General features: G+C 38.5%; 3 protein-coding genes and 1 pseudogene across 6 annotated transcripts in view; all 4 read left to right on the plus strand.

Annotated features, from left to right (window-relative positions):
- Positions 1 to 11860: 11860 nt before the first annotated feature.
- Positions 11861 to 13531, plus strand: LOC149045183 (uncharacterized). The gene has a single exon (XM_089208063.1). The coding sequence runs from the start codon at positions 11958 to 11960 to the stop codon at positions 13125 to 13127; it is 1170 nt and encodes a 389-aa protein (XP_089064189.1). The 5' UTR covers positions 11861 to 11957; the 3' UTR covers positions 13128 to 13531.
- Positions 13532 to 13790: 259 nt separating this feature from the next.
- On the plus strand, positions 13791 to 15725 carry LOC149045184 (uncharacterized; annotated as a pseudogene). The gene has a single exon (XR_016187099.1). The product of XR_016187099.1 is annotated as an uncharacterized LOC149045184 (transcript).
- A 4978-nt stretch (positions 15726 to 20703) lies between these two features.
- LOC149045185 (uncharacterized) overlaps positions 20704 to 27605 on the plus strand; it is a 53835-nt gene continuing 46933 nt past the window's right edge. For 2 of the 3 annotated variants that reach the window (XM_089208067.1, XM_089208066.1), the window contains exons 1-4: positions 20747 to 20821; positions 21123 to 21197; positions 21938 to 22038; positions 22319 to 22387. In XM_089208067.1, the coding sequence (XP_089064193.1) occupies positions 20816 to 20821; positions 21123 to 21197; positions 21938 to 22038; positions 22319 to 22387 (251 nt within the window). In that variant the 5' untranslated portion in view covers positions 20747 to 20815. Of the gene's footprint in view, positions 20822 to 21122; positions 21198 to 21937; positions 22039 to 22318; positions 22388 to 22609; positions 23700 to 27605 lie in introns of those variants that run through there. The other variant, XM_089208068.1, reaches the window with a different exon arrangement.
- Positions 23693 to 25655, plus strand: LOC149045186 (uncharacterized). Its single transcript, XM_089208064.1, has 2 exons — positions 23693 to 23705; positions 24664 to 25655. Coding segments are annotated over exons 1-2 (855 nt in total). The 5' UTR covers positions 23693 to 23703; the 3' UTR covers positions 25517 to 25655.

Genomic DNA, 27605 nt, shown 5'->3' on the forward strand with positions numbered 1-27605 from the left:
ACAATGTTTCAAGTAATCCACCCACCCTACAAAAAAGTAACTCTTGCATGCATAGCATGCCTATGTTTTGAAATAGGTGTATGCCTTTTGCCAGACTTGAGCGCACTATTTCAGTATGCTAGTCCGACACCCGTAGTATCACTACACTTGATTCCAAGGATCCAGTACCATCCAGGTATCCCAGTTACCCTGCTCACAGGGTCTAGTTTTGTTTTGTTCGCTATGACGGTGGAAAATTTGAACTACTTTTGTAGTTCTTGACACATGTCAATGTTTGTATAATCTCGTCTCATTATATGCACGTAAATAATATATAATAGTCTAATTAGTTTATATATTAATGCATATATTTTAAGGTAGTTCGGGACTTATAGAAAAGTTTTGAAACTTTGCATAAACAAAGATCGATACAAGTGAAGTTAAAAAATAAATGAAATAAAAATGGGGGTCACCGCGCTCGTTTTCAAAATAAGAGGGGGTAAACTTCAGCAATCTTCCGTATGTTCGGGGTGGTTTCTTTCAAGCCTCATGAGAAGGAAGTCCCTTTTTCCACATGGGCAACAAACATGTTGCAGATGAAATACCCGTTTTATTAATCCACGCCAAGACAGATCTTCAAGTGGTTTCGACGCCAAATTGAAAAGTACTCCATTCTTTCTGAGTTAGGAAACTGGCTCCATTTACAATTCGCAAACCATACGCCACATATGCATCATATAACTTTGATTTCAATTTAATAGCGTTGAAGTCGACCTCACAAGGCGCTAGTAAATACGTAAAGTGAATATTTTCAGTCTTGAAAAAGTCACTGTCGTTACATTTCTTCGCAGCGGTTTGAACGGTTACCTGAATGGCATGAATTTTGTTGCATTTATGAACGATGACAAAGTCAAAGGCGCTGGTATTAGGACAATGGACTATCATTGCACTATATCTATCTCTAATTATCTGTTCTATCGATTTTCTCGCATCTGTTTTGCTTTGATGTCCACACAAATTTAAGTAGGAGCTAGCAGCAATGGAACCACATGCCTCTTCCTTGAAGGAATACTCATTTTTCACACATTCCTTGAGATTGCTAAATATCAGCTTCTCCCAATATTTGCCAACTAAGTTGCCAGGTCTCCCTGCAGATAGGCCTTTTATGGTATCCACCTGATGAAGAGATGGAGCCTCATTATACTTTATGCTTTGGGGCGTGACACGCTGAATGAATGGTGAATGAAGCCATAATTATTTCTTTCATTTACCAAACGCAGGGATGTATTCAGCCTAGTCCACCGCGGTCAAACGTCCAACGCGGTTTTCGTTTTATTCAGTGGGATTTTATTTAATGTAAGCAAGGATGAGTAAAATAATTAGTTCACGTTATTACCTTTCAATTCTTCTCAAAATGATGAGCTTTTTTTCTGTGGAAAACTGACCAAAACTCTTTGCGCCTGATCCAAATTATGTTGACAAATGGCGTCGACGATTCTGCGGTTCACAGTATTTAGAACTTTTTTGGTAAACTTTCAAAACGTTTGGTAAATTTTGGTAAACATGTTGGCAATATATTAAACTTTAATAAACAGTGAAAACGACTACCTTAACCTTTAAGTACTTTGCTTAACCTTTGCAAATTTCTCTCGTTTGACCGCGGTTAACCAGCTTATAAACCTGCAGATTTGTTTCCCGTGGGGCGGGGTGGGAGGTGGGGGGGAGTTCGGCTCCCATACTGAACTGACACTAGGGGGGCTCGGCTGTGGCCCTAAAAATGACCCCTAAAAGGCACTGTAGGTTGACTGAAAAGCTGATCGAGAATGATATTTTTGTACTCTGCTTTACATGACAAATCAGTTGACTGACTTATTGGCATCTGGTTATCGGTTACCCATTTCAGATGTGTCATGAAGAATTCGACATGTTTTGGTTGTCTGCTCATTCTAGCGCTTAATTTGTTGTTAATAGACGAGGTACTAGTCGAGCACATTTACTATAATGTTTTGCATGGAAAAAATGTTGTCTGTTTACCAAACGGGGAATCGGTAGCCTGTAACTGAAATTCTGAAATCGGTAACCGGTAACTGAAAGTCTGAAATCGGTAACCGGTAACCAGATTCCAATTAGTAATCAATTGACACCCTAAATGGTACCAAGTTAATTATAAAATTGTTTTTTTCAACAGCCCCCCTAAATAGTACCATATCTGGAATTTTACACTCAAAATGGTACGGCCGAGCCCCCCTGTCAGTTCAGTATCGGCCCTCCACCCCAGGATTTGATCGCCAGAGTAAAAAAAATCAATACTTACTACATCCAACAAATAATTAGGATTTTCCAACGTAAACTGCACAACAGCTTCTTCAACCAGAGGGCTAACGACGGATACTTCTTTCAAATCGAATCCTGGTGGTTTCAAACAAGACCAGGAAAAGGTTGCTGGTGATCACTAGCCTTGCAAGTATTTATCATCGCTAGTGACCTGATGCGCACCTATCAGGAATCTACAGTGCTTCGTCTTCTAGTACTTGTAGAATATTAGTAATTGCCTTGACCATGAAAAGTTCAACGTTACTGTTGCCTCTTAGAAGGTACTTAGCGTACTGAATGACTGTTCGAGGAACATAGCCAATGTGTGCCAGCACGTCGGTGGGCCCGGGGACAATTCCTGCTCAGTTTGGATATTCTGTAATATGACAAATATGAACGTTAAAAATCATAAATGTAGTTGGTGATCAGAAGGCTTCACATCAATCTACTACGACTACTCGTTATCCGAAAAATTCGCGAAGCGACGCGACATTCGAGAGTGTAACACGATAGCTTTTATTTCATTATGTAAATTTTCCGTTGTCTACTCATCGCTTTTTCAAACTTAGAAGTCCTTTGTTTCATACAACAATGAAATACAAAGGAAACTTGTAGCACTGAATAACAAAGGCACATGAATCGCGCATTTTTTTCGACCGAGCGTGCAGAAAAATCGTATATACGCGTCTGACTACCCTGCGTCGGAGCGTATGAAATTCGCCTGCGCAGCTAACGTATACGCGAGCGGTACTGTACATAGAGTAGTGAGGCCTCTTTCCTCACCGTCGATTGAACCCTCCGATTGGATTGTCGTTGCAGTTACAGTACCAACTGGAACTAACCCCCACTTCACATGCAAACATCAGTGCAAACATGAGCAGACCCAGAATCGCGAATAAGACACCCTATTTATGGATCCAGAGGCTCAAAAACCCGACCCTATTAGGCAGCACATACCTATATAGCTTATATATGGGCTTGAAGTTTGGTGTGGTTCACTTCAGAAAGTATGGTCTGCTCAGTTCTGCTTTTGGTGCAATTTTAGTGGGGGACAGTTCTTGTCGGTACTGTATGTGGGAAAAATTATTGCGCCGCATGTATTTATCAAACATATACAACCCTACAGATCGTTAGAAAAATATTACCTGTTCACATGTTCTAGCTGAAAATTTACTTAGCCGAAAGTTCTTTGGAATAAAATGTGATTTTTCCGAAAAATGCCAGCTGAAAATTGTTGTCCAGAAATTTCTAAGTGACCTTTTTTTAGTAAAAATGACCGAAAATTTAGCAAATTTCATGTGTTTGTAGTGTTCGAAAATTTTACGGTGCGAAATGAAGGGGTTATTGGAATAAAGCCCTAAGTGACTTCTGATCAACTGCTAGATTCTCCTTCCAGTTTGTCTTGTATATGCTCATGTAACAATTTGGCTTCAGATCAGGAGTCACTTGGGGCCTTATTCAAAATAATGTTTGGAATAAGGCCCTAGGTGACTCCTGATTTATAGCCAAATTCTCCCTACGTTACACGAGCATATACAATATAAACTGGAAGGAGAATCTAGCAGTTGATCAGAAGTCACTCAACGCTTTATTCCACTCACCCCTTTAAATTAAACAATGCAAAGCATAGAAACCACTAACACAAATTTTAGCTGTCATATGCCATCTGAACAGCTTTACTGAAATGAATAGTTGGGTGATCACTAAGGAAGTACAACAAACTCACCATGATTTATTTGAATAAGGCTCTGCTCACTGATTCTTCTGGGTTGACACAATACACAATATTTAAATCATGGCAACTGAGAAGAGGCTTGTCACCACTGAATAACGAGAACAGACCATGTCTGGAAGTTGCTGCCATGGCACTCCAGTTCTAGAATTAAACAATGACTGTTATAGTTGGTGGCTGTAACTGATTAAAGTATGGCCACTAAAAGTGCCTGTCACACAATTATATTTTCAGAATCAAGTCTACGCACATTGAACAGTTAAATGGTGAAATATTTGTTTTGAACGTCGCGTTATTGAGCTATATAGATTTAAATTTACAAAATGCTAATTAATGACGTCAACATGGGAACATTTATTATACAACTACTTGTTTTCACCTCCAAGTAATATTTTTTACCAATCAATTGACTATCCACAGTTTATTTTTTGTATTTATCAAATTAATTATTCTCAAGCTGTATACTGCACATTGTAAGTTGGCATAGAAATAATGGCAAATTCCCAGGTTGACATCGTCTAACTAGCATTTTGTAAATTCAAAAACAAGAAATATTTCGCCATTTAACTATTCAATGTGCATAGAGTTGATTCTGAAAATATCTATTTAAGGGTGATAGACACTTAAATAGAGGTTCAACTGCATACAGTTCAAACTTGGTTAAATATTCAAATTACAGGTCATTCCTCAGTATTTTGTCTGTTGCAGAGACAACATTTGGAGATATATTTTATGCCATACTTGGTGAAATCTAAATTTCATGTCTTCAATTTATCTCTTATAGTGTGGTTACCTAGAGAAGGTATACACACAGGTATTTTACATTACTCAAAATTGTACCTGACCCTTGCAGAGACAACATCAGAGAAACCACAATATTTGATGCAACAAATATAATTCAAAATTCCTCTGAATGTGAAATGCTTTTAAAATCTCTATGTTTATGTTCTTTTAGACCAACATGTCTATAATGCATACAGGGTCATGCAGTGTAGAAGCATTTGGTATTTTCGTGTGACAATTGCCATTAAGCAAGTGCACACGTGTTGTGGTCACAACTGCCGCTTGGGAATTGCACCTTACAAAATAATTATTAATAGTAATAGTAAAGTAAATGTGCATCTAAAAAATTGCATTGCTGTGACACATTAATACTTAATTTGGTGACTGTTTGCTGTGAATGCTGTGAGATACCTTCAAGGTTAGGCACCACTGGTAGCTTATTTAACTCAAGCTAATAAAGACCAATTACTATGAGGCTTTTGTTACTTTCTTTGTTGTGTTTGTGGATCAAAATTGAAAATGTTTCATTGGTAGATTATTTAACTCAAGCTAATAAAGACCAGTTACTACTAGGCTTTTGTTACTTTTTTTGTTGTCTTTTTAATGTATGCAATTTGGACCTGCTTGACAAACAATAGAATCTGTGTATAATACACTCTGATTTTGATGGTTATTTTTATAGAAAAAAGTGCATATTATACACAGGTAAATATGGTACAGTTGAACCCTGCTATCTCAAACTCAAACCCATTTCCCTTGGATTTGCCCTGCTTTTCTCAGTCATAACCATTGGCTATCTCAAACTCAGCTATCTCAAACTCCCTATCTCAAACAAAGAGCAGCATCCCTTGTTCCTGTTTTACAGACAAATTTACCCCACTATCTCAAACTCCCAGCTGTATGACTTGAGCAAATTGTTGCTTCCCTCAAGAGTTCAAGACTAGCTGGGTTCTGCACTGTACAGTTGCTAGTTTTTGTGTAAACACAGGAAACAAACATTTCCTACTATTTTATACAGTAGAATTGTTTTAGTTAACTATAATGTCTTTTGCACATATTTTTTTAATTATAAGGTAATTTTTATCTTCCTGAAATTTGCACTGTGATCAAGAAACTCCTCTGTTTGTCTGTTTTCTACTGCCAATGTAGACAACAGATACTGATAACAACAGCCATTTCACGCAACACTACATCATTTGTGTGTACGTTATACCATTCAATATTAAGCTGAGCCATTTCATGCGACACCACACCATTTGTGTGTACGCTGTAACATTCAAATTTATGCTGTGCCATCTCACGCAATGCTACACTGTTTATATGTAAGCTGTACCATTCAAAATTACACTGAGCCATTTCACACAACACTACACTGTTAGTGTGTACGCTGTGCTACTTGACACTACCCTGAGCCATTTGACGCAATGCTACACCATTTGTTTACTGTATTGCAAATGAGTGCTAAGTTATTTGCAATTGAGCTAGTCCATTTCACAATTTCAATTTCCAACTCGACATGGGCAACTAGACTGTTTATCATTTGGCTAAACTATTCATGTTTAGGGTGTTCTGTTTCATGAAGGAAAAGTAAACTGTCTATAATTTGGCCATGCCATTCCTTTATTAGCTATGGTGTCCTGCAGCTGATCCTTAAACCAGCTTTGTTTTTACTGATCTATTTGACATCCTGGTATTTTTGGTGGTGACGGCCACTAAGTGCTAAGTTATTTGCAACTGAGCTAGTCCATTTCACAATTTCAATTTCCAATTCGACATGGGCAACTAGACCGTTTATCATTTGGCTAGACATCCTGGTATTTTTTGGTGGTGACGGCCAGCCATAACGATGACTAAGCCACAATCCCAGATACTATACTAGGTTGAACTCATGGCTTAAATTAATTCAAATCATGTTAATGTTCAAAGAGGGATTTTCCATAGTTCAAGGTAGGTTACTTTTAAACTATGTCAAAGTAAAAGGGGGCTTCTTCATTTCTGTTCTGTACTATTTGTATCTTCATTCATTCGTGAAGTGCAAACAAACAAACCAACAGGCAGGCTTTCTCGATTTATCTTTACTGTGCAGTGGCACAGGAACTCAACTAATGAAATTAAAGGAAATAATATGTGCTAAGTGCTTTCAACAATGCACCAGACAGCAGATAGGACCAGATAATACTTTTTTAAGTAAATCACGACATGTGAGATTTTTCTTCTCAGCTGCAGAGAGATGAAATTCTAAGATAGCTAGCAAATTCACTTGATCAAATCTAGTAGCGCTGACATAAAATAATAGAACAAGAATCACGAAACAATACCTAATCAGAATTTGAAAGCCCTAAAAACCCCTAAAGCTGACTACTTCTTTCTAACTACAGGGTGTGAAATTAATTTTTTTTTCTGATAGCCACTAGGCTCCTAAATTCTTCAAAGTGGTTGCTAATTCAAAAAAAGTTGGTTGCCATTTTCAAAGACAAACAAAACCTTATTTTACACTGTCACAGTCCAAGATAGACCCTCCAAAATTAAACCAGGAAAAAAGATCTTTAAAGTGCTCCAAAGTGAACACAAGGATGGATGATAAATAACATTCAAGCTCACCTAAATCCAAGCTGGCATCAAGTCATTGATTGAAATGCTCGTGCTGTGTTTTGAAAACAAACTTAACCAGGAAGTTTGCCACGGATTTATCTTTGCAAATCTTTTTAATTCACTAAATCTCTCGGTAAGGTTATGATGAAACATGCTTGTTGCCAATTTGGCGATTGATTTTCAGGATTTGGTCGCCAAAGTGAAAAATTTAGTCACATTGGCACCTGTATTAGGTGCAATTTCATGCCCTGAACTAAATATGCAAATCATTATGATTATCATTTTCATTTTTCATTTATGGTGGAAAATGATTCTTACTTGTCAGATTTCACTGTTGAAACAGCTTTCTTTTCCCATTGAAACAGGGTTTTCAGTCACACCAACAATTTGACATCACTTTGATACCTGAGTTGCAAGGGTGCTGTGAAAAATAGGGTTGACAGGGTTGCAGCACCATATTTAGAGGTATTGGAAACAAGTTTGTATGGTGTTTCAACAGTGTTCCGATGGTAGAAAGCAATTCCTTCTACTCAGATTTCACCTTTAAACAGCTTTCTTTTCCTGTTGAAACAGGGTTTACTGTCAAAAAATAGGTAAAATGAATTGTAGTCCATAAGCAAAGAAGAAGTGAAGGAATGTTACTTCTAGAATGGCTAGAATTAAACTGAGTCGTTGTGTTGTGATCTGCATTAGCGGCCTAGGAACTCCATTGACGAAGTAAATAACAGCACATAAAGTTTAAATAATAAATGTAGCCTTTTAATTCTAATTATTTCAGTTTTCCTGTTTTTTGAGGGAAATAAACAGGAACTTAAGAAAACTCCTAGAAAAACAGTTCTAAGGGCTTTTGCTTAAAGCAGAAAAACTGATTTGCATGTGTTCTCAAGATCGTGCATGGGATAACTGAATCTAACTGGATCTAACTGGATAACTGGATGCTCTATTTGGCATCACTTTAAGTGAAATCTTTGTGTAAAAATACTATGGAAACACAAACTGTATAACAAGAAACTCTTCTGTCATCTCCACTTTATACTTTCTCTGCTTCCCAAAAGTACAGGGTCAGTTTGTTAAAAGCTGAGTTTCGATAACTAATGGTCAGTGTGAAATCTGATTTCATATCTGAAAGCTTTCAAATGAAATTCAGTCTACATGTACAATTCCTTTAGTCTGCAATTTGATGATTGGATACCCGAAAAAAACTATGGTTTAAATTATTTTAAAAGGCTTTTAAACAAAGGATTAAACATACCCTGATTAAAATGTAACCCTGGGTTAGCACTTATCAGCCTTCAAACAACTGGGCCCAGGACTGAACAAGTTTCAATTCAACTAAGTTGTAATTTCAACAAGAAAAAGTTATGATCATTTTTACACCAACAATTCCAGGCAAAGCTGCAACATTTGCAATCTGCCTTACACCAGGAAGGAGTTAACCACCAATACCTGGAGAGCAATTTAATTTAATTGCATAAAAGGAATAAGACAAATGCAGCAAATACAACAGTATTATATTTCAAATGTTTAAAGTACTGTACCTTGAGTTCCAGCCCAGTGCTTCAGCTCATCAAACATTAGTTTTTCGAGCAGCTCGTTTATATATCTAAGATACCTTCAACCTTTAAAGAAAAAAAAGAAAAGAATAGTTTGAACTTTAGAGTTGAATAGTTGCAATGTACACCTCAAGTCTTGAATCTGAAACAGTATGTAAAAATTTGTCCATGGTACTAATTAATCAGAACATCCTAATCCAGTACTTATTAGGACATTCTTGCATCAAAAATTTCCAGCAAAACACCACAGTCTGCAACTAGGGGAAAAGGAGAGAAATTAGGGGGGGTGGGGACAATAATGGATATAATCTGGGTTTGATGGAGGAAGTGAGGACAAAATTTATTTGTCCAGTTCAGTCAACCTTGTATTAAGCAGTCACCCACGGGAATATGGCGTCTACTACAGTGCAAGTGCTCAATACGGTGCCACCTAAGACAGGTTTGACTGCAGTTCGTGAATTTACTGATTGAGACAAACAAACAAACAAAAGAAAATAGTTCTGTCATGAGAGACGTGGAGGGGGGCAGGGGACGGGGATTTGAAGGAAATTACTTTGACGGATATAGCAGGTGTAAGGGGATTTATTTCGATGACCATAGCTTATTATCAACATTCTCAAGTATGACATCGTTAGACGTGTATTTTGACGCGCACGCTACTCAGCTGGAGTTGAGCTTCCGATCTGATTTTTGGCGCGCGTTCACTTACCTTCATGTTTGGGACAAAGCCTTTCTTGATAAGAAACAAGTTTTCGTTTAAGCGCTCAATATAATTGCACTCATCTTTGAATGTACGGTGTTCTTTCGCCATGTTAGTCATTTCATTCACGTTTCACAAAGGTTTCAGTGAACTCGGCGAAGGGAGAAAAGTCATTTAGCAATAAATCAGCGCATGACTCTCGTTTGAATATGCGCACAGTACAATTTCTTATCCAGTCCTTCTCTGGCGGGTAATCCATAATGGCGGACGAAGTGAGAGTGTTTTTATTAATTCTCTAGGGATAAACCAAAACGGTTGTTTGTTATTTAAAAAAAACGTTTAGATTCAGTTTCTAGTTCATTGCTCCATAATGTCAGAGAAGAATTCGAAAGGGAAGAAGCGAAAATGGGAACCAGTAGAATTGGACGATCCTTCGTTCTTTGCGGGCGAAATGGATGGATTTATGTCCCTTGAAGTCATGGAAGATTATCATCCAGAAGAGCTAGCGGGAATTGGTGCAGGTGGACCAGCTCAGAAGAAGAAAATAAAAGAATGGCCGCTGTAGGAGGTGAATTGCTTAAAGTGCTTTAAAACATATCGCATAGTTAAATTTAGAAGATACAAATGTAAGATTCACTTCAAGCACGTGGTGAAATTACCCTTGTATTTTACGAGAAATTGGGAAAAATTATCTTTTTAAATTATTTTGTTTATTTATTTTTTATTATAACTTATCTTTAATTATTAAATGTTGAGGGTTGTCCAATACATCCAAATTGGGTTGAGTCGTTCACAAATCGACCCACCAGAAGTTAATTAGTGGTTAAGTCATCTTGTGATACTGGAAATCTGAATAAACCGTGCCTCTTAAGGTGGAAATGTCTTACTACAAGTCGATTTTCAAGACGCTTAATAATAATCCTCAACCTGACTCAAATGGAATGACTTGTCTCCTGAGTCAGATTGGGTGTATTGGACATGAGAATCAAAACTAAGATAACTGCCAGTCATACCTTAAATGAAAAAACAAACAAACAAACAAAAAGAAAACAACAACAACAACACTCACCACAAGAACTACATGGAAATACAGGAATTGATTGAAATCATTTTGAGAGCAGTTTGTCCTAATTTTTTTGAAGACAGCAGACTGCATTGTCCCAAGGGCTCATGCATTTTGTCAGTCTTTACCCATACATGCACAATTTTGTATATCTAAGAATAGAAGCTTCTTTTTGGTTTTCTCTAGAAGTTTGGCTCACAGGGAAAAAAAAGCAACATAGTATTGTCTTTTGATTTAAATCTTCAGGATAATCTGGAACAAACAGTTACCACACCATCCACACAACTTGAAAAAAGCACAAAGAATGACCAAAAGACAAAGGGAAAATAGAAGAGGAAAAAGAAAAACAAGGCCCAAAGTAAAGCCCAGTCAGAAGAGCAAAACAGAGTAGAAATAGTCACTGACAATAGACTGGTGGAAGATCTTCCAGGTAAGATTTAATTTTAGGAATTATGGATGGGAAATGCACAAAACAAAGTACAATTTTACTCCAATGATTGTCCTTGAATTTTATTATTAAGAAGAGAATCAAACACATTTTGTGTAGATAATGTTTTCTTGGAAAAGATATGATTTTCTATAAATAATGGTAATTGAACTAAGTGGAGTGCAATTTCTGCTGAAATCATATGCGTGATTTCAAACTCAAACGAGCATGCAGCATGAGTTTGAAATCACAAGTATGATCTCAGACCAAAATTGCATGACACGAGGTTCAATTACCACTTTATTACATCCATTTTGAAATCACAGGACTTGGTAAGTTCAAATATTTTATTGATGCAGTACTGAGCCGGTCTGAAATGAAATTCATCCATTTTTTTGGGGGAAAATGTAAGAGTTTTGGAAACAAAAGTTGCAAAATTTGCCATGTGATACTCTTTGTCTCTCATTTTCCTGCAATTTGATTGGTTACTTTAAACAAGCCTTGAAATCTGATTGGTTGTTTTGTCTTTAGTGTAGTCTCCTCATTAGTTGGAAAAAAGATGCAATTTAAGGCAAAAAATGGTGCAATTTGTGAGTAAATCGCATCAACTAGAGCCAATCTCATTACAGGGACCACCAGTGATTTCAAAATCAGTGTAATAAATAATGTAATTCTATTCCGTCACCGCACTGAGGGCTCACGTGAGATAGCATTGCGCCTGCGCGAACTCAGTGTGTTGCCGCCTTTGGAGCGAACGGACGTTTGTTTTTTCAACACGCTGAGAATTTTTAGTTTTAAGCGATAATTCGCAAAAAATGCCCAAGACCTCGGATAAATCTGAGCTTAAGGGCGAGAAAGACAACTTAAAAAGGAAAAGTAGTGGCTCTAGAAGCGAACACATTGAAGCAAATGTTAGAATCATCGAAAGAGGTGATGGCGCCGATGGCGCCAAAACTGACTCACATGGTTTACAAGAGCTGGCCGCTACGCTGAGACAGGGTTTCACCCAGATGTCTCAAGATTTATCCAAGACTATTGCTGAGTCGTTCAAACAGTTTCAGTCAGACTTTGAAATACAATATGTTGACACAGAGGAAGAACAGGAGGCAAAATCTGCCGAGAATGACCACGAGGTCAGCGAAGAGCCCCCCACGAAGAAGAAGCGACATGACAAAACTACGAGCTTAGAAGAAGCTGTGACAAAGCTGGCTGACTCAACCTGGGCTCAAAATATGCCTTCTAATGAAGGAAAATTTGAGGTACTTAACAGCCTGAAACAAGAGCTGAAGAAAGAGGAGACGGGCCCAAGTGTAAACACAGAGCTGGCGAATGTAGTGAATGCCATGCTCAAAGAAGGGCTGCCTGAAGAGAAACTTCAGGAAAAGTTGAACAAGTATCACAGACCAGAGAACTGTGAATTCTTGACAAAAGTACGAGTCAATCAACCAGTATGGGACCACCTTACTCCAACAGTCCGGTCCCAAGATGTTAGACTGCAAAAGGTGCAGACATCCATCTTCAAAGGAATGTGCGCGTTGACAAATATGATCGACAAACTCCTTGAGCACTTGTCGTCACTCCCAGCGGGAAACGACTTTCTTCAAAAGTCAACAGATGCACTTACATTGTTCGCTAATGCAAACAGTGAACTCAATCAAAGACAAAGGGAATTTATTAAACCGGATTTACACGAGGAATACAAACATCTTTGCTCCTCGTCGGTTCCGATCACTGACCAATTGTTTGGCAATGATCTCCCGAAACAAGTGAAAGAATTGACCGAGGTCAATCGAGTGGGAAAGAAAGTCTCCACACACAGTGGTCGATCAACGAACAAGCCTGATTATCACAGGCACAACTCTTACGCACATAGCCGCGGACGCTCAGGAAACCAACATTACAGGAAGCCTTTTTTAGGCTCGTGGAAAAACGACCACAAACATCCTCCGAACTTCAAGAGGAAGAAGGAGGGGAAGTCAAAATGAATCAGACTGCTAACAACGTTGGGGTAAGAAATGTGTCAGAGCAACCTATTAAAATTACAGGTGGAAGACTGAAACAATTTACCTCTCAGTGGCAATGCATAACCTCAGATCCTTTCATACTTAATAGTGTGAAAAATTATAAAATTGAGTTTGAAAATGGAGAGCCAATGCAGTTTATGCCACCAAAAGAAATAAATTTTACAAAACCAGAGCAGGAGGTCATTGACAATGAAATTGATAAACTGCTGACCAAAGGTGTGATTTCAGAAACCACACATTGCCCTGGTGAATATATTTCTACTATATTCATACGCCCTAAGAAAGATGGAGGGTTTAGATTAATTCTAAATTTGAAGAATTTGAATGAACATGTGGAGTATCAACATTTTAAGATGGATACCTTACAATCGGCAATAAGGCTTATGACTCCAAACTGTTATATGGCCTCAGTAGACCTGCGTGACACACACTACTCAGTGCCAATTCACAAAGATGATCAAAAATATCTGAGGTTTTGCTGGAAAGGTAGATTGTTTCAGTTTACATGTCTACCAAATGGTCTGGCCTGTGCACCTCGACTCTTCACAAAAATCCTTAAGCCAGTGTATGCTACGCTGCGCCAGAAGGGTCACCTAAATGTAGGCTACATTGATGACTCTTATTTACAAGGGGAGAGCGTGGAGGACTGCCAAGCCAATATTAATGATACCTGTGACTTATTTTCAACATTGGGTTTTATCCTACATCCTGATAAGTCGGTCTTACAGCCAGTTCAAGTCCTTACATTTCTGGGATTTGTCTTGGATTCAGTTAATATGACTGTCTCCTTAACACAGGAAAAAATCCAGTGCATAAGGGAAAGATGCAAGAAAATGATGGAGCTTGTTGAGCTCCCAATCCAGGAACTAGCTAGCTTTATAGGGCTTTTAGTGTCAAGTTTTCCTGGAATCTTATATGGACCACTGTATTATAGACAACTTGAGAGGGATAAAACTACAGCCTTAAGACAAAACTATGGCAATTATAATGCTCAAATGAGATTATCCCAAGAAAGCTTTTCAGAGATAAAGTGGTGGTATGATAACATACAGACAAATAACTACCCCATATTATTGCCTAATTCAAAGGTTGATGTAATAATTTACACCGATGCATCAACTAAAGGATGGGGAGCTGTCAAAGAGACAGAGAAAATAGGGGGTAGATGGTCAGAGGAAGAAGCAAAATATCACATTAATTGTCTGGAGCTGTTAGCTGCAATTTTTGGACTTAAGGCATTTTGCAAAAATGAGCAAGGCATTCATGTTAAGATTTACTCTGATAACTCTACAACTGTGAACTATATTAATGCTATGGGAGGTGTACATTCTAGGGAATGTCACACTATTGCTAAAGATATTTGGCAGTGGTGCATAGAAAAACAAATATGGTTAACAGCTGCTCATATCCCAGGGACCAAAAATGTTGAGGCAGATCGGGAATCACGCGTTTTCTCAGACAACAAGGAATGGATGATAAGATCTGATATTTTCCAACAGATCACAGATATCTGGGGGGAGCCCTCCATAGACCTCTTTGCATCCAGACTAAATCATCAGGTTCCATGCTATGTATCCTGGAAACCTGACCCAGGGGCAGCCTTTATTGATGCATTTTCTGTAACATGGGATAAACACTTGTTCTATGCTTTCCCTCCTTTCAGCTTAATTGCAAGATGCCTACAGAAAATACAAACCGATTGTGCAGAGGGATTGATGATAGTTCCAATGTGGCCAACCCAGAGTTGGTATCCCAAACTTCTTCGCATGTTAGTGGCTGCTCCAAGAGTGTTACCACAACAACGAACTGCCTTACAAATGCCGGGGATGCCACAAGAAGTCCACCCCCTATTCAGGAAAATGGTTCTGATTGCATGCAGATTGTCCGGCAGTCCTATGAGACACAAGGAATTTCTCAAAAGGCAACCTCCATCATCTTACAGTCCTGGAGGAAAGGAACTACAAAGCAGTATTCATCTTACATCAAAAGATGGACTACATATTGTCATAAAAAACAGATTGATCCAGTTTCTGCCACTGTCCCCCAGGCACTAGATTTTTTAGTGGAGCTATTTGAGTCAGGCATCGGTTACAGTGGTATTAACACTGCAAGGTCTGCTCTATCCAGTGTCTTAAAGTCTAAGCCAGGGTCGAAACCCACTGTTGTTAAGTTTGAAGCTTACCCGGACAACCCTAACATTTGTGTTGTCACTACCTTGAAGGCATATCTTAATCGTACCTTTTCTCTACGTGGAGGTGCACAACAATTGTTTATTAGTCATTACAAGCCATTTAAACCAGTTTCCCGGGACACCATCTGTAGATGGGTCAAAGCTGTAATGCAAAAGTCAGGAATTGATGTAAACCTTTTCAAGCCCCACAGTACTAGGGCTGCCGCAACATCTAAGGCTTTGTTGAAATCTGTACCATTAGAGCACATCTTATCAGTTGCAGGATGGAGCTCATCTGACACTTTTGCAAAGTTTTATAGCAAGCCTGTTATCAACACAGATAGCTTTTCTAACGTTTTGTTACAAGAGTAAAGTTAATAAACTGTTTTTGACCAATATGACTTGCTTGGTTGGTCATTACTCTGTTCATGTGTGCAGTGGGCTTTGAAGTCTCACGTGAGCCCTCAGTGCGGTGACAGAATAGAATTGGAAAATTAAATGAGACTTACCTGTAAGTTGAAGTTTGATTGAAATTCTATCTGTCACCAAGCGCTGAGGGATTACGTGCCCTCCCTTTTAAGGCCCTCCCATTTTGCTGGTCAGGGTTTTCTTTCCCCTGCACACATGGCAAGTGCTTTAAAAACTGAGTTCGCGCAGGCGCAATGCTATCTCACGTAATCCCTCAGCGCTTGGTGACGGATAGAATTTCAATCAAACTTCAACTTACAGGTAAGTCTCGTTTAATTTTCCAATTTTACTGATAAGTTTTTTATTACTGTATTGTTATTTATTAATAAAGTATTAATTTGTTTAGATTATAAAGCCTTTATAAACATATTTCATATCTATACGGGTACAAATTACCCATTCGGTTCAACTGTAATAAAATGATATTTCTCACTAACACTGAGTTTAAGATGCAATCATATTTTATAGCTAAATCATTTATTTTGATTGAACTAAACTTTAGAGCCCATGGTAGATATGAGTTCTTGGGAAGTCCTTGGTGTTCCCAAAGAAGTTCAGAGAGGACTCAGTGAACAAAGTTTTACTACACCAACCCCTATACAGACTCTCTCCCTTCCACCTGCAATATTCCACCGCAGGGACATCATTGGTGCAGCAGAAACAGTGAGTTGAATCAGAGCAGTTAGATTGGTGGAGGTCTCTTTTTTATGTGTATTGTTTGTGTACTTGGTTTCACAACTATTTTGAAGAATCCTTTTTTTTTTTTTTTTGGAAAGCGAGAGAGAGAGGAAAAAAATAATTTTTCAACATGTACATGTGTCTACTATGATGTACACCTAGCTCATTTATGTGTAACAAGACTTTTGCACACATTATAGCAAACAGTTTCTGATTCTTTAGAGCTTGTCTTTGACCTGAATTAATGTCTAAGTACTAAGTGATTGTTGAATAATTATAAATATGACTTTTCTAAAAGCACTCTTGAGGAGAACTGTTGAGCTGAAAGTATGTGTATGATGTACCTCTTGAGAGAGAGAGAGAGGACTGACTGACTGACTGACTGATGGTTAAATTTTTCTCTCTTAAGAACTAATGTAATAGCTCTTCCTTCTTTATGTTGGCATTCTATATCTTCCTATAGTTGGTTGATGGAACATTGTTTATACAAAAATGTGCATTACATTAAGATTGTCAAGATAAGTCCCTTCAGGTTGTAAGATTCCGCGTAGTTTTCATATCATTCATTGGATAATGCCTTGAAATTGTCTGTTGAAGTTATGATAAAATCACTTGGGAGAAGTTTAGCTTCCAGGAATGGCTGATTTTTGAGGAGGTTATTATTTAAGGATATTAATTAAAAAATTTATGTATTTATTAGGGTTCAGGTAAAACAAAAGCCTTTGGGATTCTAATTCTCACCCACATCCTTGGCCACAAGTCCAGTCAAGAAGCAGGTGAAACTACAAAAAATACTACCAAAAATAATGCTACAAAAGCCACAGAAACTGGTAATGGAACATCCAAGCTCAAGAAACCACTCCTGGCATTGATAATGACACCAACCAGAGAATTGGCTATGCAAATAAAAAATCATCTTAAACAGGCTGCAAAACACACATCCTTAGAGGTAACATCATGTACTTAAATTGACAATTTGGAAGTCATCTCCACAGTTAGATTCTGTTTTCCCATTGTTAGAAACTCAATTATTACTTTATTTTAATTGGCCCAAGTCAATTTTGTCTCCTGAGCCTTCAATTTTCCTCTTTTCAGTGGAGCAGAATGCAAACCTATCTCTTGTTTGGAAAGCATTTTTTTATTTTTTTGGGGAAACATGAATTTGTAGCCACAATAGGCTTTAAAGCAATTTAAATAATGATGAGTTAGTGCTGAAAACATTGTTATTCCCTCAAACATAAACTCTATTGTTTTTTGGTACCTTCACCAGCAAAGTATATAAAAACCCTTTTGTTCAGAGAATTACAATCCTAGCCCATATGATGTACCATTTACCCCCTACCCTCCCCTCCCTTGCCGCCCTTTCTAGTCCTGTTTCAACGTGTATCTTTTATCAGAGAAATACCCAGCAAGCAAAGTACCTCAAAATTATTTGAATCAATAAACAATTCCTTTTTTTCAAGATTGTTGCTGTGGTTGGAGGAATGGCACCTCAAGAACAACAGAGGCTTTTAAACAAGTATCCTGAGGTAATAGTAGCCACCCCGGGAAGACTGTGGGATTTGATTTCCGAGGTAAGTACCTCATGTATCATAAGTTGTACTGATTCACTTTCTTTTAGAGATCTGAAACAGTCGACACACACTTGTACATGTAGGCATGTTTCTCTTGAGATCGGTTGTCCTGTGTAGTTTTCAGCATGAATTTGGATTTCCAATGTCGTGTAAGTTTTTCCTGTAAGCATTTTCTACTGCTCTGTAAACATCAATGCCAGGCGTTTTTTTTCTTTTTCATATACCCAACGGTGAAATTGGAGTGTAGCCTCTTTCTATTAAATAGATGATTCTAGAGATATCTGCTGGCGGCGTTTAATTTCAGAGTGAAGAGCATGTCTGCCATTTGGAGCACTTGAGATATCTTGTGATTGACGAGGCAAACAGAATGGTGGAGCAAGGCCACTTTCAAGAATTATCGTCAATATTGGAGCTCATTCATAGAAAGAGGCAATGGACCTCAATTTCCATCGGAGCTTGAATTTCTCTCAAGCTTGTCTTTCTGAAATTAATGGTTTTTTGTCAACTTGTAAACTGAAATTTTAACTTTAATGTTTCCTTTTCGCAGTGATTATGATGAAGATGAGGGAACTGCAAAGCGAAGACATCTACAGAAGTTTATTTTCTCTGCAACTTTAACTCTTCCAAAGTCGTTTAAGAGGAAAGGAAAAGAAAAGAAGATCACAAGTGAAGAAGGCATATATCACGGCATATTTGACTCAGAGTAATAGAAGCTAAAGATAGTATCAACGTAATTTATCAGCTATTACTGAAGGAATGAAATGATTTAAATAATCCATCATTTAAAACCCAAAAATTTGCTGCTTTATGAAGTGTGTCGAAGCTTGTATTGTGTTGTTTTGCTTTTGTCTTTGTTATCTAACATCTTAGTTCAACATGATTAAGTTGACCGGCTTGTTTTCTTCCGTTAACAGCAATACTCTTTGCATTTTACATTTTTAGTGTCACTGATGGACAAAGTTGGGCTGCAGAAGAACAGTTGTAAAATTATCGATGTCACCAACAAGAGAGGAACCGTAGAAACCCTGACAGAAGCAGAGATCTCATGTGTAATTGAAGAGAAGGTTTGTAATTGTTGAGCTGACAAGGAAGAGAAAAACTTCGAGATTCAGGATACAATTTTTACTACTTTTTATTGTTGGTTTGAGCCAAATGCATCTACATGTACACCGCACTGTCTAGGAACATGATCCACGGAGCCACAGAGGTATACCAAGTGAAATCGAAGGAGAACTACGAAACATACAGTTGTTGTAAAAATCACCTCATTCAGATTTATTTGAATTTTCTTTCTAGGACCTATATCTCCACTATTTCCTTTCCCGGTACCCAGGCCGTACTTTGGTTTTCTCCAAAACTGTAGACTGCGTGAGGAGACTGGGCTCTTTGTGTAGGCTCCTGGACTTTAACCCGTGGGTTCTGCACGCCAGCATGCAACAAAGGCAAAGATTAAAGAATTTAGACAGGCCGGGTGAAAACTGAGTGGGATGGAAAAAACAAAAATACAAAAAACAATGAAACAAACGAAACAAACAAAAACCAGAACAAAAAAAAAAACAAACAAAAAACTCAACAAAACAAAGCAACTATTAGGAACCCAATTTTGTAGACAACGTGCTATTTTCCTGTTGCGTCTTTCACGTTCTTTACTGCGCAACTTGCTTTGCGCAAAACACTGGGCGACACGCGTGCTATGTGGCCTTGGATCAGAATCATCCTAATCTTATCACAATTTTTTTTTCATCAAAACAGTGAGTATAGTTTACGAACTAACCGACCAATGGAATTTCCTTTTTTGATAGACTATAACTGGATCGCCTTGACGGATTAAAACCCGCCCCTCTCCTCCCTCAGAGAATATTTAAAGCTAGATAGGACTCACACCAGCCAATGAAATTTTGGCTGATTCTTTTCTTGCCTGTTAAATTTAAGCAAAGTGCGAGTGGCTTACTTCTCGCTACAGATGTGGCCGCGAGAGGTTTGGACATACCAGCTGTTGAGCATGTGATTCACTATCAAGTTCCGAAGGACCTTGATGTAAGTACGTGTAAGTATGTGTGTACGGTTGGTTAGCTTGTGCAGTTGGTTAGCCTGTGCGGCAGGCGGGAACGGGAGCGATTGCTTTTTGGCGGCAGTGCTTTCATTCTCCGCGAAACTCTACCTTGACAAAAGGCTTCGGAAGTCACACTGCTTCAACCAACCATGCGTTGACCAAGGTGTGGGCTACAAGTCTCAACTGTAAGAGAAGCTCAACCAGAATGTGGATAGCAAAGTTCGAACGCCGTTGACGCCTGAATTCTTTATTTACCTCTAAATTTATTTAATTGCATATATTTAGTTATTTCTAAAACTTCATTTTCTAAATATTTGTTTTGTTTCCGATTTGAGTTAATGTGTGAGGTTCACCTACCGAAATCAAAACATAATTCATTTAAGTTAATGAGTTTTGATTTAGGAAAAAAATTGACTCTGTTCTCCAAATGCAATTTATATGAAAGGATCAGTTTGTTATTGTTTATCGTCCTCAGTTGTATCTCATTTAATAATGAACTGTTGTGTAATGTAACCACAATGTAAGTATTAACTTTAGCGCAACCATCTTATGTGATTCTGCGTTCCTAAATTCTTTCTCTGTGTTCGTTGACAGCTTTACATTCACCGCAGTAAACGGACAGCTAGAGCAAGCAGGGAGGGTCTGAATGTCGTTCTTGTTGGCCCAGAAGAAATGGGATCATACAAGAAAATTATGAAGGCGCTTAATGGAGGTGAAGTGTCTTTATTATGTCCAACGTATCTCTTTAACAGTCAAACTCTAAAAGGTTATTTGGAAATCCCCCTCAGTTTAAGGTGCCATTCGTCTAAATTTCCTATTTAGTTAGAAAAATTTACGCCTTAACGTTAGTATGCATATTATACATGCATACTGTTCTCTATATATTTCTTAGGATGTTGACATGGAGAATGACATGTTATTTAAGGGCAAATCCAGGGAAGGGCAATCTGTTGGGCTAAGGATGGCTTTTTCAGTCTGTTAATTAAAAAATGACAAGTAGTCTGCTTGTGTAGGTGGAAAGTTCAGGCGATGAAGAACCCACTTCGAGATTCTGCTGCAAGTACAAAAAGGAGAACAAGCGTGTTCGGGTAAGTATTTTCGGGCTGCGTTTAAAATAACCTGTGCAAGTTGGCACGAACCTTTCAGTGAAATGGCACAAACCATATAGGAAATGTTATGAGCAATTTGCGACGTTATTCGTTGTGATGCAGAAGTAACCGCTGAGTCTCCTGTTCTTGGGAATTGTTTTATTGGTAAAATGTTCTTATCGTTGTCAAAATTTTACTTGACAGAACTTGAATTGTTTAAGTGGACTGTTAACGCGAAAACCAATGCTTGCGTAGATGGCCAGATCTCGCGCTCCGATCACGATCGTGAAAATAAGAGCACGTGAGAAGGATCTATTTTCACGGGCGACAAAAATCAAATTTTTGTCAGGTAATTTGGAACTTTGAATCCTGAAAATTGAAGTTTGAATCTTTTGGCATTCGACGGCTTACAATGGGCCAATGTTACCCCATTGAAGCCTGTACTGCTATATTAGTCACGCGCTTCAGTTCATCTGTTAAAAATACACTTTTTAGTATCTGGAATCAGAGGGTTTTGAAGTTAAATTAACTTGGAAAAATATTTGATTGGTAGAAAATCCCGGGAGTGTAATATAAAATGATTTGATTTATAAAACGCAACATGCACTGTGAAGAGGAGTCCTCAGTTCTCCCTTTAGGTTGATTCCCGTATAGAGAAGTAGGCCTCTTGCAAAAAAGAAAATTGGTTGGGTCCTCTGCTAGTGCTTGTTTCCTGAATTTGACGTCATATTCTCTTCTAGCATGATGACAACTGTGACAAGATTACAGGCAAAATACCTCATGAGAAAACCGCTGTGGTTGAGAAAGTAAACTTGACGCTCATTGATTCGCCAGTCAAAAGGTAACACTGGTTGCCAATATTATTGGTGCCCTCCTTTACGTTTCCGTACAATATATTTTATTATCAAGAGAATGGGCTTTTTTGTGCTTGTATTAATCGAAACTCGACGGTCGTTTGCTCGAGCAAGTTTTCCGGTGGCCAATGCGACCTGAACTTTCAATTAACAAAAGTTACAATCAAGAATACTGCTCTCGACTTTCGACTGGAGTATTTAAATTTTCATACAATTCAAACAATCATACCTAATAATAAATCAGTCTGATTTTTTTTTCTTATCAAGGGTGTGTGTGGATATTGAGACGAGCGACAGCGATGAGTGCCTTTGCAAACCAGTCTTTGCATCAGAAAAGTGAGTCACTCAAATATATATACCATAAAATTTCCGTGGTAACAGTGGAGTCATTGAACGTGTTTACGAACAATTAACTCTGAAGGGTATATTTTAATTGTCTGATTATTTCAATACGATGTCGGTGAACGATCACCACACCTTGCACGAAACGTTAGAGAATTTTGCTCTCCCGCTGTGGCGTTTGAGAAACCTATGAAATTCTTTTACTGTCTTCCATAGAAATGTGGCTGAAAAGGTAAATAAGAAAGTGCTGACCCACCAGTTGACGACTCCAGCGATAGCAGTGAAGACGAACAAGGAACTGATTACTTGAACGACGACCCAATGTTTCCCATCTACCGACAGGAATTGCTTTCGGGTTTGGCTTCCAGGAAAGTGGTAGATATCCTCTTCCATCCGCCTCGAGAACTTATTGCACGTGCTGTTCCTTCCGCTGTCTCCGAAAATTCTGTCTTTGTGGTGGAAATATCTGCCCCACACATAAAGCACTTTAAAAATGTTCTGGCGACGACCTTGGTGCATGGAATCCAACTGGAACGAAACAGCGATGTATTATAGTATCATATACTATATAGTATATAGTATGATACTACCGTGCTTCCAACAAGAGGAATCCTGTTCGTAAGCCTCCCCAATCAGAATATGATGATCATGAGGCGCAGATCTATAAATGTACGAGAAGCTTCTACAGGAATGAATCCTCCCCCGATTTGCAAAGGATTTTCATTTATCTGACAGGTAAGACTATTTTAACAAATAAATAACAGTGAGGTCCTTATAGAAAAATCTCAAACTTTGAGTGGAGGCCTAGCGGTATTAACCTAGCGATAGCGAGGTCATTACGACAAGGCCTCAGTTTGAGAGGTTCCTGCTACAATGAATAAACAGTCGAGGTTAGTAAGACATTTGTAACATGGATCATGAAAAAAGCTTCCGAAGAAAGAGAAAGTCAATTCAAACCAAAGGTCAAACTGCTCAAGTGAAATAAGTAAACTATGGCGTGCTCCGAAAAGTGGTGTGTGGCCAAAAATAGGAAACAAAATTATTGACAAAAACAAAAAAAAACAAAATTTTTCTATATTCGAGTGAAAAACGTCCATCTTCAAAACCTCACCGTACAAAAATTTACGTCCTCATTAGTCATAATGTAACAAATCTGACCAGCAAAAGGGGGTTTTAATCAATACAGCATATCACACCAGTGCACAACATCTGGTTACCAAGTGCATTCAAATATCAAAACCTTTATTAATTTTCATCTTCTCCTTTTTCAGATTCCAACGGAACGATTCACGGTTTTGCTCTTCTGCAATATGTTTTTGATGATAATGACACGAAGTTAAAGTTTAACCACATGGCAATTCTAAAAGTCTTTCCAAAGAGTATTTCTGCACTTCGCATACTACCATGGAGCGGTTAAAAGAGCCCGCGAAATCTGACCCTCCCAAGACGGTGTTTTTCAAGAGTATCGAAGAAAAGGGAACAATTTCAAACTTTATAAACGCAGCTAGCCATGCCAGAAATGTACAACAGATAAAGAACATTAAAAAAACCGTAGAAGAGCAACCTGGGGATTCTACACTCGAGCTGATAGACATGCGAAGCAAGGAAACAGAGACAAAGAGAACGCCTTCGTCCGTAAAGTAGAGACCTCGTCAGATCCTTGTGTTGTCCTTACCACTGACTAGCAACTTAAGGACGTGGAAAGATTTTGCACAAATCCTAGCCAGTTCAGTATTTTAGGAGTCGATCCCATTTTCAATTTTTGGAGACTATTATGTGACTCTTACTACATACAGGCATCTCCTTCTCCGAACCAAAGAAGACAAGAATCCAGTCCGGATTGGACCAACCCTAGTTCACCACAAAAAAGAACCATCCAGATATTACGAGCTCTCGTCTACCGTGATAAAGCTAAATGCAAAAACCCAAAATGTTCTAGTATATGGTACTGACGGAGAAAAGGCATTGGGTGAGGGTTTCGGTAGACCTCTCCCTTATGCCCAGCATTTACTCTGTGACCTGCATATGAAAAAAAAAATAGTGTCAAAAATGAACGAACTTGGAATACGGGGCAAACCATCAGAAGTCATTCTAAGTGACATCTTCGGAGGAGATATTGGTTGTAAGAGGGTTCCTGGTCTTATAGACTCGGAAAGCCACGCCCAGTTCGTGACCAATCTGGAAAAAATGAAGGAGGAGTGGCTTTCCTTACACCCACTCTCAGAGCGCTTTATTACTTACTTTTGTAAGTACAAAGCGGAAATTATAAGGCAAACGATGACAGCTGAATTGAGATCCATGGCTGGTCTAGGCTGGCCACCAGGTGTATACGATCAGAACGGAAATGAATGTATGAACTCGGTTCTACAAAGAGAGAAACAACTTACAAGGAAAAGGAAGCTTTCTATTCCCGAATTTGCCAGGTTGCTGCAGACGGTGGTGAAAAGACAGAACAGAAGAGGATTTAGCATTTATTGGCTCGGAGAGCTAAAAATGGACAAAAATTACGAGGAAGAGGGAATGAAGGAATCTGTCTTTTACAGGAAGACGAGAGCGCAACAAGAAGCGGCGCTCAAAAAATTTCACAATCTCTCAGTAAAGACAGTTGACATAATTCCTATCGACCTGGAAAACACAAATGAAGCGGACACAATGTCACCATTGAGTTTGCCTCTAGAAGATTTTGGCATTATCCGGGTTCCCTTCAGTATTCTAGCACGTATGTACCATCGTGCATCGTTGATTTTGGCGCGCAAAGAAGAAAACATTCATCCCGATCCTGGAAGAGGGGACAATTTGCCACGTTATGTGGCAAACGAGGCAATTGATGCTCCATCGTATGCAGTTTGCAAGAAACGTACCGTGCGACGTGGAACATATTATGTGTGCAGCGGCACTTGTATCGATTTTAAAGCGTATGACATTTGTGCTCATACTTTAGCTGTGGCTGAAATGGGTCGTTCATTGACTGAGTTCGTTCATTGTTACAAGACAACGAACCAAAGGCCTCCTAACGTGGATGCCTTGATTCACATGGACCTCCCTCCTGGACGTGGGTCAAAAAAGACTAAGGCAACACGAGGAAGGAAAGGTGCTACAAATAAAAAAAAGAGAGGAAGTTGAGGAGAGTTACACTAGCACCTCTCCAACTGACCATTCAGCATCGAATCCGGCGTCGACTTTAGTAAGCTCCCCAGGAAACAGAGGCACAGAGAAGGAAGCAGAGAAGACAACAACACAAAAAGACAAAGAAGAGCCTCAGGTATGTACATATTGTAAGGATGATTCACAGTTAGTACAGGGTGTAATGCGTGATTCTGTTATCTCGGGTTTTAGATCGGTGAAAGGTTTCAAATTTTTTTTTTGTGATTATGCTGCCAACCGTTTGATTTTTTATATCGACTATGATCATGGTAAAGTTCCACTATATGTTAGCTCTGTGCAAGTCGTTCTATTTCACTAACTGGTGAGCTAATTGGGTTGAACGAAATAAAAACTCTATCAAATAAAGCTTGTAGTGATAATGCGCGGCAAGTTGAAAAAAACAGTTCTCCTAATCACAGAATCTTTCATTTGTAGAAATGGCCTGCAGGACAAAAGGTTTATAGAGATTTAGCATCTGGCAAGACTGTCGGCTCGTTGCATAATTCCCACGCAGCCACGCACCGACTAATCTTGGCTGTTAACTAAAATGCCATTAATTTTATTCTATCTGTAGAATAAAAACCCCAACACATCAACGCCGGCAGTTCAAGAAGGTAGTTTCCAGTTGAGCCTTCTTAAAAGATGCAGCCCTCTGGTGAGAAGGTGTTACGGGTGTAAGGGTGTCTTGAAACTAAGGCGTGGTGAAGACTTTTTTATTCCCAACCCACCAGAAGACCTCGTCATAATATCAAGCGCGAGATGGGTCTACTGGCAGAATGGAGAGCAAAAGACTGGACGATTAGGAAACGTATACTTTCACTGTAAGGTTGAGTGCGTCCAAAAACTGCAGCCCCAATTTATTCCCTTCTTGATGATCATTCCGGCGGCCGTTGAGCGTGAATTACTCGAAGTTCATCGAAATCATATACAGAAAGAGCTAGGTCTCTAGAGTACATATGGGGAAAAAAAATGCCAAATTCAGGAAATGATAAATTCTCACCATTTATTAATATGTGACGGTCACTGTTTTGTTTGATGACATACAATCACAACAAAATTAAAAGGTGCTATAACTTGTGTAGACAGAAAAGTTACCGTTGCCCATTTCCGCACAGCCCGCACACTTAAAACTTTATTTGTACAATTTGGTTTTTCCTATTAGTGCATAATATTTTGATTTGGCCTGCAGTTAGCAAACACTTATTGAACTCTGACTGTTTCAGAAATTGGAAAGTTTTCTCTCTAATCTTTGCGAAATGTCGAAGTCGTTTTTGTCATTGTCTCTGAGAGGGCTTACTGTAATATTTGCGAAACTGAACAAAATGAAAACGTGTTATTTGTGAGATTAATTTAATCGGATCGGTAATTTGCGAAAGGGAAATGATTCCTTTGTAAATTAGAAATATGTTATTTTCGTAATTAATTCTGTAATTTGCACTTGTGTGAATTTAATGAACCAATGCAGAGACCATATGAAAGAAAATGTGTGCCCTTAAGCTATTAAAGGCGAAAATGTTATTTGAAAAATTACCCAGTGCTCAAGTTGTGCTGTTTTGATCATCAATGTACGAATTGGAATGCGTGACATCACACTCAAGTGTGTGTTCATTGTATCTGAAAAGAGAAAACTGTGTCTCTGAAAAGAGAAAAGATTGCTTTGTACGATTGTACCAACAGTGATTTTATGTAGTAAAGGTATAAACGTTAAAATTGCAAGAGCGCTCGTGAATTCTATGTGCTGCTAAGTTAAGTGCTAAGGAAAGGAAATTTCGTGATCTTGTCTGATAAGATGAACGACAAAAGGAAGACAGATAAATTTGATAATTACATACTGTATACCCAAAGGCAGACTGTTGCTACTAGTGGAGAAAGAAGTACTAGTACGCAGGGAGGGGTGGGAAGTTGACATACTGGTAACTGCTACTGATTTATGGAGTGTTCATTGAATCATACAAATTATTTTGAGCGGCTTTTCGACTGACTATTTGTATGTCAAAATTTTTGCGCTGGGCCGTAGCGTTTCTTTAATCTTTTGTCATGCGAATGCGAAACTGGCACTTAAACACTG

The sequence above is a fragment of the Pocillopora damicornis genome, chromosome 5 (genome assembly GCF_964200805.1).
Source record: "Pocillopora damicornis chromosome 5, jaPocDami1.2, whole genome shotgun sequence".
Lineage (NCBI taxonomy): Eukaryota > Metazoa > Cnidaria > Anthozoa > Scleractinia > Pocilloporidae > Pocillopora > Pocillopora damicornis.